We start from the raw sequence: 12,095 nt of genomic DNA on the forward strand, positions 1-12,095 counted from the left end.
GACAAAGCAGAAAAAAACTAAACAAAACTAATGACAGTTTTTGAAAGGGTGGGGTCATGTATCACGAATAAGAGGAATAATCAGGGAGGAATAATACAATTGTATGCTAGATTTTTGTTTTACAATTTAAAATGTGATGCTATAGTGTTCAGAGTGATTCGCTATGGGATTGCTAAGCTGTTCTTGTTGGTTAAGTAGTTTCTAACTGTCCTACTTACTCCTAACCTCATGTAGTAGCAATAGCCGGCCTAATGCTTGCCATAACAAACACCAGTAATAAAGGCACTTAATCTATTCATGCTCTGTGTGTACAAGTGCTTGAGGAAGGGTTTCATTCAGTTTAACTCACTCCTGTAGGGTCTCCACTCCCATTTCCTTGTACTGCAGCTCCTGTCTCATCTGAGCCAGCTCCTGTTTGAGTCTAGCAAGCTGTGGACACAAGAGCCATTCGGTCAATACACATCAAAACACACAGTGGGATTCCCTCAGAGACACCATCGCAAAAAAAACAAAACGTTGAGTCATCAGCAGAGACATGTTTAATGGTTCCCGACCCGCCCAACATACACAGGAACTTAAAACGACCTTAAACACACACAGCAAAGGCCTCTGAAAACCGCAATGGAGGAATGTAGGGTCATTTAATATACAGCACAAAACACCCAGATAAGTAGGTAACAGGCCATGGAAGACCTAATCTGACATAATATAGAGCCTATTTACTACAATATGTTTTTTACAATTTCTATTCTATGTTAAAAGTCTTAAAGAAACAGTTCATAAATTCTGTTATCATAATTTTCTCTGACTGCTGTCACTGTTTCATAAAACGAAAAAACTAAACATAGTTCTTTTCCATACGATGACAGTTTAAATGCCTGTCAAACTCCAAAAACAGATCGTAAAAGTAGCCCATGTGCCATTTTCTTTCCTATATACACTATCGTTCAGAAGTTTGGGGTCAGTACAATTTTATTTAAAGGAATTAATAAGATGCATTAATTGATCAGAAGCAACAGCAATGACATTTATAATAATACAAAAGATGTTCTGTTCTTTAAACTTTCTATTCATCAAAGATTTATGGAAAAAATTACAAAAATATTAAGAAGCACAACCGTTTTCAACTGTGATAATCATAAGGAATATGCAAAACTGTTACCCAACCATAGCAGTGGGTGTTTACTTCCAAATCTTGAATGCGGCACATCGATCAAAACTGTGTTTCAAAGAGAGGGTCAAAAACAGGAAAAAAATGTGCCTATTCAATTATGATGTTTTTTAATGTCAAAATCTTGATAACATTATAAGTGGACCTCAGAGAACATTATAAAAGAAATAAATAAATAAATAAACAGTTTTCAACTTTGATAATGATAAAAAAATGTTTCTTAAATACCAAATCAGGATATTAGAATGATTAGGATCAAGTGACACTGAAGGCTGCAAAAAATTGAGATTTGCATCACAGGAATAAATTATCTTTTCAAATATATTGTATAAAATGTCATTTTAAAATGTATTAAAATAGAAAACAGTTATTTTAAATTGTAAAACATTCCACAATATAATACATTTTTTGAATCAAATAAAAACAGACTTTTACAAAAGGTAAGCGTAAGATAATTATTTCAAAAAATGATGCTAGCCCCAAACTTCTGAACAGCAAGTTTGCTTCTAAAACAAACAACAGCTTTGAGTATGGAATATAATGAAAATTTTTTTTACGACAGGAGTCGTTAAATAAAAAGCCATTCATTGAAAATCTCCCCCTCTGTAAAATATCTAAAATATAATTGTTGCTTTTGAACAGCTGTGCTATGTTCAGTTACGGCATATGATAATTGAACCTGAAGCGGCATTATAAATGAGAGCTAGCTGCGTCTTCTCAATTTCTCTTAAATTTCAATGGGGGAAAAAAAGCATGGTTTGGAACAAGACAAGACATGAGAAAATAATGACTTTTAAATTCTCATTACTGGGTGAACTGTTCCTTTAGTATGACAGATTCAGTCAAGATTTAGAGCAAGAGTTCATCATCCACAGATTTTCTGACACAATGACTCTTCCTGTAGTATAGCACTAATCTAGAGAGGCCCAACAAGCTATAAGGTCAGAGAAACACAGCAGTGAACCCAAACCTAGGCCTCTTCTTCCTAAAAGTACCCACCTACCCTCAACACACATATACAAACACACAATCAACACGGCACATGAGGGGCCCAGCACCTCCCCTTGGGCCTGACGTATGAGGCATTGTTCTCAGAGGATAATGACTTACCCGCTCACGCCTACAGGCGATTTCCGCTTTGATTTGGTCAGGGTCATATTTTGCATTTGAAGAGGAACCAGAGTGAGCTATACGAGAGAAAGAGGAGTCAAAAAGTCACAATCACATTATGCTCACGTGTAGCCAGTGATTGTACCTTGTATTACACATATAAATTACACAATACAAAAGAATCTCAACTATTCAAATCTTAAGATAAGAAATCAGAACACTTGCATAAACATACCATGATCGCATGATCGTACCATGTTTTATTATAGATATATATATATTTGTTTATTTTGATTTACTTAGTACCATGTAAATACTTTGGTGCATGTCACCCAGGGCCATATAGTAAAGCGCCAAGAAATTTCATGATATTCTGATATTAACGGTATCATTGGTTTTTGATGTAAAAGCTGGATATGTGCATACAAATTTAAGAAAAAAGAGAAAAGTGAGGAAAACTGGTGGAGAAAGAAATACCATACAAACGTCTACAGGTGATTTCTGCTTTAATTTGGTCATGGTCATATTTTGCATTTGAAGAATTAGATTAATAGAGTCATTAATATAATCAACTGATGAGCATACTTCTAATTTTTTTATTTAAATTTATTTTGAAAATTTATTTTTGGGGGGCATAAAGTAGACAGTGTGAGGGTGACGAAACTGTGCTTGTATCATAATGAAAAAAAAAGCCTCATTAAAAGAATACTAATCTGGAAAAGAAAACCTTATTCAACAGTTTGGCAAAATCTTGTATTATTTTTACTTTTAAGAAGCTGTTTTGTAAACAGTTTTTTCTATCATTTTAATAATGTTAGTATACTATAATCTTAATAATACTAATAAATAATATTAATATGAGCATTTACATTAACAATATACCAATATAGCAATATATTAATAATAATAATAATAATGGTTATACCAATAAATAAATTTAAAAAAAAAAATAATAATAATACATTTAATATTTTATAATATAAACGTCTGTTCGCCGAATGAAAGAATGTCCATTTTATTGAAAAAAAAAATATATATAAAGAGATGTTTCAGCAACAGGAAGTTAGAGCAGAACTGTGGAAGGTGGCAGGAAAGGGAGGAGAAAGTGAAGGAAAAAGTAGGGGTGTGCTGGACTAGAGGAGGAAGGGAGGAGGCCATGAATGTATGAGTGAGGAAAGAAATACAATTTCAGCCAATGAGTGACACTGAAGTAAGCCAGGAGTAAGAATGACTTCATTGAAACTTTACACAATATGACTAATAGGTTGGCGCAATTTTAGATGGCTGAATCAGCAGTGTGTGAGATGTGATTAAAGTGAGATGTGATGAGTTTCTCACAGCTGGTGATGGAACGGTTGTCATCCTGAGTGAGCTGGTTGAAGAGTTGCATCTCTTGCTGTGCCAGCTCGAGTCTTTGCTGTTTGATCTGATACATCTCTTTCTTGGCATTGAGAGCCTCCTGCGCCACCACCAGGTACTCCTTTAACATGCGCTCCTGCTCCTGACGCCATTGTGTGCGAGGGTTCTCTATCTGGGTCGTCTCTGGGGGAAAGAAACATCAAAACCACAGTGTTAAAGCCATCATCCAGGAGATTACTCCAAAAATGAGTATCAGATAACCATAAACAACAATTGGATGGATGGATGGATGGATGGATGGATGGATGGACGGATGGACGGATGGATATATTGTCTTAATGCACGGTAAGGAGGAACGTTTCAGTGGCAAAAGACTCTCCAAGGATCACAGATGGAGAATTGAAGAGATTAGTTGAGTCTTGGGGGTCAGAAAGCCTAAAAAAATATATCAAACAACCCCTACATCACCACATGTTGTTTGGGAGGGTTTCAAGAAAAATCCTCCTCACTCCTCCAAAAACAAACTCCAGCATATTCCATTGTCAGACATGACTGGAACCAGACCTGGATTCTCTGGTCTGATGAAACAAAAAAAAGGCTTTTTGGCAGCAAACCCACCGGATGTGTTTGGTGCAAACAGGGATAAAAAGTACCCCATGTCTATGGTTAAATATACTGCTGGATCTTATATGTTGTGGCCCTATTTTTTTTGCTGGAGGTCCTGGACATCTTGTTCAGATACATGGTATTATGGATTCTATCAAATACCAACAGATAAAAAAATCAAAACCTGACTGCCTCTGCTAGAAATCTTATAATGGGCCATGGTTGGATCTTCCATCAGGACACCAGTCCAAACAAACATCAAAATCAATACAAAAATGGGTAACTGAGCACAAAATGAAGCTTCTGCCAGGACCGTCCCAGTCCCCTAAACCAAACCCTATAGAAAATGAGTGGGGTGAACTGAAGAAAAGAAGCACAAACATGAACTTGTGAATCTGAAGGATCTTGGAGAGATTCTGTATGGAGGAATGGTCTCTGATCTCTTGTCAGGTGTTCTCCAAACTCATCAGGCATTATAGAAGAAAACTCAGAGCTTTTATCTTGGCAAAAGGAGGTTGCAAAAAGTATTTAATAACAGGGTGCCAAATTAATTATGGCTAACGTGTTTTGGAGAAAAGCATTTATTTCATAATGTGATTTCCCCCCCCCCCACTTTCAATTATTTTACTTCAATGAAAGGTTAGATTTTTGCAAATTGTTTGAATGAAAGATCAAAAGGATAAACAATGCAGATTTATTTTACAGCCATTTTTGATAATATTTACCAGGGGTGCCATTAATTCTGAGTCTGACCACAACTGTGTGTGTGTATATATGTATGTGTGTATATAAAATGTATTGTATTTTAAATAAAAACAAACCAACAAATAAATAAATAAATACATTTTGCCTTTAGGATTGGGTGATTTTTGTAATTATTAAATTAATCAGCATATTCAACTAATAGACAGCTCTAGTTTAACAGAAATTGCTAGATAGACCAGATGTGTTAAAAATGACATTTAAAAGAAGAACTAAAGAGCTGAACTTACTATTGATGTGGTCGATGTAGTAGACGCCCACCTGCTGGTCATACACCACCTCCCAGCCCAGAGGAAGCTCATCCCCCACACAGTCGGCAAAGGTCAGAGGCTTGGTAATCCTACAGGAACAGAAATGAGAACGCCAAAAATTAACACAAGAGTCGAAAACACCTAGAAACTGAGCTGTACAGGACAACATACTAAACTCAACATATAAAACTCAACACAACAGAGTTGGAGTGCTATAACAGCGAAGCTGCTTTCGCTATGTTTCACAACATTGCGTGATATGGCTCATGTATTTCTGGGTGTTTAAAAGCATTTGTACAAAAACAAAAACTATTTTGTACAAAGACTCGCATTGGGATGAACAAAGATGTGTGGAGATTTGAAGAATCTGGAACATTCCTTGAGATCTGTTAATGAATGTGTGTTCAGTCAGTCAACAGCTACTGATCTCCTCACCCCAGGTCAAAAATGTGTGTAATATAGGCACTGCAGGAAGAGACAGCCCATAAACACATTCCACACAGCAGAAAGCAGGCCTGCCCCACAGCCCACAAACACAACCAGGACACTGGATACGCTGCACAAATCACTTTTCACACTTTTGATTAACCACATCAATGCAACGCTCTAAAACAATTCACATTCTTCAAATATCTCAAATATCTCCTGCGAATTTTCAATGTTGAAAATATTGGCACTGAAAGTTTAGACTGGATTCAGGATAAACTGACCCAGATTGGAGGTGTTTATACAGTATTCTTGTGCTCGAAAACAGCTGGACAGAGCACAACTGACTGGAATAGAATACAGCGGTTACGTGTGACAGTTTTGAAAAGTTGACGTGTTTTTAACTTCACAGAGTATCTTAAAAATGCAACATGCTTGAGAGTTGTGACGTAATGACCAATGATGTCTGTATGAATGTGAATGGTTGTATGGTGCTTTAATTAGGATAATTTTGAAGATGCAAATAATCAGAGATTGTTTAAAAACGTACTGGTATGTCGGTACAAAGTCGATAAAAAAAAAAAGAAGTCAAAAACGTATCAATACCAGCCTTTCTGCAGTACAATTCCATGTATCAGGTCAATTTGGTACCTGCTGATAGGCGACTGCTTTCAAATGTTCTGTGAAGAGTGTCGAAGTTTCTTTCTACCACGCGTTTGCAGCAGCATTGAGCATTCTTGCCAATCACAGACATGTTTATTGAGCGAGTGAACGCAATGGCTTTTCACATGCATTTTAGTTGGTCAGAATCCTCTCAATACGCAAGTTTGTTTAACGCGAGCTCTACACGCTTCCAAATTGTTTCATTACAACCAACAAAGTTTAAACAAAATAAATGAGAGATTCACTGCGCACTAGAGAACAATTTTTTGATATCAGGAGTTTTCACTCAGTCAGTGAGATTGTGCTGCTGCTGAAGTGAAGTGATATCAGCTTCTTTGATTATAAAGAGAGCGCTCTTTGCTCAGTTTCTGTATATAACTTTGCTGACTTTCTATAACTCATCCATAATTTGAAGAAAAGTTTTTTTTCATGCTGCAAAGTTTTGGGCGTGATAACCATATTAAAATGTGGGACTGATTCTGAAATTGTGATGTTTGACATAGTGATAACAAAATAGCATCAAACAGGATAAAAAAAAAGTGATGTCTAAATTGATGTGTATTAATTCTTGCAGTGTGAAATAGACCTGCTACTTGTTCTGTTACCACTAATATTTATTTTCCGTTTTATTACTAACATTTCATTTGATCTTTTTAATACACTGTTTGCTTAAACAATATCTAAAAGGCTACATACATATTAATGTATTAATATGAACTAATTTAATTTATTTTATATTTTTTCAAAATAAAAAATAAACTATTAAAATAAAGTAGTTTTTGCTATGCTACAGAAATTGGTACGGAGAACAGTGAAATTTTATCTGTACTGACTACTGAAATTTTAGTTTCTTTATACTACTGTTTTTAACCTCTTAACAAATAAAAAATAAGGTATACAAAATTAAAAATGTAATATTTATAAAGTAAAAAAAAAAACAATTAAAGAGAAAAAAATTAAACGTTAAAAAAAATGATGTCACAGAACTCAAAGGTATTTATAAAACACCATAGTATCACCATGATTAGCGGTTCAAAAAAACATAAAACCATGGTTCTCTTTTGTTGGTGAGGTAACGTGATCAAGTTGAGATGAATAATGTCTTAGGTAATTAAACATTTCCTGGACTGTGTTTAAACTTTCTTTTTGTGCTGTTAGAGTTTTTGCATCAGTTTTCAAAGAACTTAACTGCTTTTTTCCATCACATTTTGTTCTTTTGTTGGTGGCATGTTGGGATGCTTTAAAGCTTCCACAGGAGGATTCCAGGTTCAAATCACAGCCACTGTGCCCTTGAGCTAAACACTTAACCCCTGTTTGCCCTTAGGTGCGCAGTAGGACTGTCTGTGTGCTTTGACCCTTCTCTTCGTCTGTGTCAGATAACAGCAGGGTTATGAAAATAATTCCTGGGAAGCTGTGGAACCTGCAAACAGTTAGTAAAATAAGCCCTTAATTTCCAAAATTCTTACAAAAAAATTTACACAAATTAATAAATGTCCGACTGCAATCAGATTTCAGTCGGAAATTATCTTGTGCATGGCTTTTGATTTTCTTTCTGAATGTTCTGACAGTGTGCGTTTCCCAAAGGAAATACCACACAGAAATGGCATCAGTTACTAAAAATCAAGACACTTAATCAAGTATTATGTGCTTCGTTTTGAAAACATTTGGACTATTTTGAGATAGTCTACACGGCCAGCCTCTATATTACATAAAATCCCAGTGCCGTGAAAGCACGAGAAACATGAGAGGAAGGGACCGATGAGGAATGCTGAGATTCCATGAACCCTTGGAATTACCATCATTAACACATTTTTGTCACACCATCATAATTAGTGACGTTAATCGCTTAATTCTCCCTTTTTAAAGCAGTTTTAGCACATAACTCTATGGCATCATATGGATATGCCTTGCAAACTGGAGAAAAGTATTCGAATAAACAAACTAATAAAAAAAAACATTTATATTGCACATGATTTTCTGGATTTCACTGCAAGAAAAAAAACATGAATGGCAAGTTGATAATGGTTGAGAACAGGGGACGTGCACTACACAAGAATTATCTATTTTAATGTGGAAAAAGTGTTCAGCATTCAACACTGATGTGGAATTAATTAGCAATGGCCTCAAAATCCCAATGATGTCACAATAGTGATGCAATCCCTATATTTTTTAAAGCAATCTTTAGACCAACAAGAGACATGGAAATATCAAGACATGAGTTTTATGTTATTGGCAATTTTATCCTCTATCGCAAACTTTCTGGGATGCTCCAAAAACAGTGTGAGATTACAAGATGGACAAATATGTCTACATGAATATGCTCTCAGCATGTTGATTAAAACAGCCATTAAAATAAAGAAATATCATACAAAATTGTATTTAATATAATATGTGGTTATACTAGACTAGTCTGCCGACAACTTCTGTACCCCTCTACACATGGTATTCATGCAACACATTCCATTCAGCCACATTTAGTCTCTTTAAAACCATGTTTTTCTTTCTCGAATGCCTCTCAGAGTTCAGTATGTCTATCATGTGTATATATATATATTTTTTTTTTTATGTATATATTTCAAATAATAAAAAATAAAAAAAATCAGTTATTCAGTCACTTAAATATTCTTGTTAAAATGAAGCACAACATTGAGTTTTACTGGAACTCCTTGACAATTCAAAAGTATGGGAAGGAGAGTAAAAAAAGACGTTACAGAAGCTGAGGCACATTCGTCAGTGTCTTAAAATAACAGACAAAGGGCTGTTTGATCATAATGGTTCCAACACAAGCCAATACAAATATATAGCTAAGATATAAGAGACAACAGTGTGGCAATCATATCATCAAATTACAAAAATCTCTTTATTCTCCAATCAAATCCTTACTGTAACAACTATGTCAATCCTGGAATAAAGCCCAGAAAGCAGTGTTGTTATCTCAGTGCTTTGAAAGAGAGAGAATAATGGGTTTGTGCAGGGTTATAAAGTATTGTTTGAAATTCACTGAACCCTGTTCATTAAGATACATCTGTGCTTGTTAATCTGATCATCTGTGTTTGTTAAGAACCACCATCTTAATTAACACAAAGTGTTTGTTTTTTACGGCAATAGCAGCTCAAATCAGGATATGTTCGAAGAAAATGTAATTTTCTTTAAAAATTGATAATTGGTTTCACCAGCGCAAAACACAATGTTTTGTGTTTTAGGTGGTTGCAAGGGTGCACATGGCAAGGTTGCTTATGGCCCAAGTCAAAAATCAATCAAAAAAATCTCTCACCCCCAAGTCTCTGCGACACTTTACACCATGCATTTTAAGGTGATCAGATCACACCTGACCACATTCATTCTTTTCCCACCAACGTATTTTAAAAAAGATTCCTTTTTGATCATTTTCACAAAAATTTCAGGGCTCCCAGAATATTTTGTATGAATATCTGAACATACAAAATATCAAAAAGAAAGAATAGAGCCTCTCCTTTAAAAAAAAAAAGAAGTGTTTTTTTTATCACCACTTGTGGGTAAGTTTCATTAAAAAAGCAACATTTTGAACAAAAAGCTGAGAAAATCACTTTTTTTAAGACTATGTCCAGATCAGACTTAGAATAATATTAGATAATCAGATTTAGAATAATAATCAAAACATAAATGGAGTAAATCGAGTCCAACACCCCCAAAGTTTTTCACAGTCCTATACCTCATCCTGGGTCGACATTTCATTTGGTAATGTAAGGCAGTTTTGATGTATATGCCGTTTAATGTTTGTTGATCGCTTTATTTTACATGTGCGTAAGCAATGATTCTATAGCATGTTTCTGCTTTTTATACTGCTGTGTTTTGATTCAGAGATTGTGTACACTTTCAGAAGATGCATAATAGTGTCCCCTACCATATAACATAGATTGCCAGGAAATTCCATCAATGGTGAAAAAGCGCTGTGTCATAAATGACGGAAAATTCTTTTGATGTTGGGGAAAGAGTTAAAAGCTAAGTGTAAATGCACCCAAGATTTATTGTGATCGGATTACTGAAGCCACATTTCCAAGTGGTCTGGGACAGACTATATGCGATGAAGGTTTAAATACAATATCTGATATTAGTTCAATTATTTTACTGGATTACACTTCCCTCCCTCCTTACCACTTTTCTTCACTTCTAAACCCATTAACATCCTTAATGCCAACCCTACTGAAGGGCTCATAAAAAAGCCATGCAAGAAATGCCAGAAAGCATTTTGAATTATCCGACAATTAAAACTTGGTAAATGATGGAAATGTTTTAGTTAACCTCTTATGTAATGTGTAAGTGTCTAAAATGATGCTGATACAATCCGGATTTAAAAAAAAAACTAAATGGATGTTAATGCCAGGTGTAAAGGGGGACGAGAATAGTCTATTCTCTGGATATGACTCAATTTCTGCCTTAAGTCTAGCAAGTAAAAATCATGATACAAACCACACAGATTTGAAATCTGGGATAGCGCAAGTAGTCCTGCGCTGCACTATGATGAGACTCGAAACATTAAACGCGACAAGCTTGAGTCTTGTAGTGTGCACTTGGCCTTAGAGGTCAATAAACAAACGGCTTGTTTATAGTCATCTCTGAACATGAACTTGGATGGGAAAAGTATTTTAACATCAGACAATATTACACCCATCACAGTTTGTCAGAAATGAGTAACACATTGAACAACAAAGAAAAAGTTTCCCTGAACAAATGCATTTAAAGGTAAGTTCACCTACTTTTAGCCAGCTTTGTATTGTTACAATGTCAGAAGTATATGTGAATGAAGAGTGTATTCTCTTTCTCTGTGTTACCTGCACCAAGATATCGGTTCAATCTGCAGTTTTAAAGAGGCCCTTTTATGCAAAATTCACTTTTACATGGTGTTTGAACATAAATGTATGTCGGCAGTGTGTACACACAACCACCCTATAATGATAAAAATCCACCCACTCCTTTTTTTTTTATCCCCATAAATTGTAAGCACTGTTTCAGAACAAGCCGTCCGCAGATTCTACCTTTTGTGACGTCAAAAAATGCCTAGGCCCTGCCAACGACTGCTCACGCACTTTGCCGTATTAGCATAGACCTCGGCCTGAGTGAGTTGTACACCGTCCGACATTTTCACCAACCGCGACAAGAATGTCTCGTACGCGATTGAGGAGTTTTGTTGTTGGATGTAAGAGTGAACATAACAGTCTTTATGTACTTCATGAAGACGCAGTGGAATGAGCCCCCATATACCTAAATTCGTTTATTTCTGTGCAAATCATTTTACACCAGACTGCTTTGTGAACGAGGATCAATAAAAAAGGACAATACAAAACACATGTTTTGCTAAAAAGTAGTTTCTCAAGGATGGATCATTACCAACTGTTTGTGATCCAGCTTATAGTCTCCGGAGCAATACTGGTCACAATACTGGTCTCGAAAGGGAGAGCACACACTTTATTACAGTTCATCCAAGTTATTTTATGGATATAAAGTTTACCAGTTTATTTAGGCACCCCGAAAAGGCATACGGTCTGTATATATTTGTTTACTGTTGGTGTTTTTGTGTAAATATGTTGATATTGTAAGGGACAGAGAGAGACTTTAAAGCGCACTTGTACTGTGTTTTATTCAGCGCCTACAGTGATTTTCTGGAGTTAAAACAGAGGCTTGATCTTTTATGTGATGTACAATAACCTTCATAAAACTCATCATTAAAGTTTTGGCATTCATTGAGACAGGGTCTGCTACAACAGGCA

General features: G+C 35.5%; 1 protein-coding gene across 6 annotated transcripts in view; it reads right to left on the reverse strand.

Moving 5' to 3' along the window:
- wwc3 (WWC family member 3) overlaps positions 1-12,095 on the reverse strand; it is a 49,456-nt gene that overhangs the window by 23,260 nt on the left and 14,101 nt on the right. For all 6 annotated transcript variants that reach the window (XM_077198722.1, XM_077198723.1, XM_077198721.1 and 3 more), the window contains exons 2-5: positions 5,239-5,348; positions 3,620-3,823; positions 2,282-2,358; positions 350-429 (exon numbers count right to left, since the gene is read on the reverse strand). In XM_077198722.1, coding sequence (XP_077054837.1) covers positions 350-429; positions 2,282-2,358; positions 3,620-3,823; positions 5,239-5,348 — 471 coding nt within the window. The remainder of the gene's footprint in view (positions 1-349; positions 430-2,281; positions 2,359-3,619; positions 3,824-5,238; positions 5,349-12,095) is intronic.

The sequence above is a fragment of the Siphateles boraxobius genome, unplaced genomic scaffold (genome assembly GCF_051911475.1).
Source record: "Siphateles boraxobius isolate OS27281-9 unplaced genomic scaffold, OSU_SipBor_1 41, whole genome shotgun sequence".
Classification (NCBI taxonomy): Eukaryota; Metazoa; Chordata; class Actinopteri; order Cypriniformes; family Leuciscidae; genus Siphateles; species Siphateles boraxobius.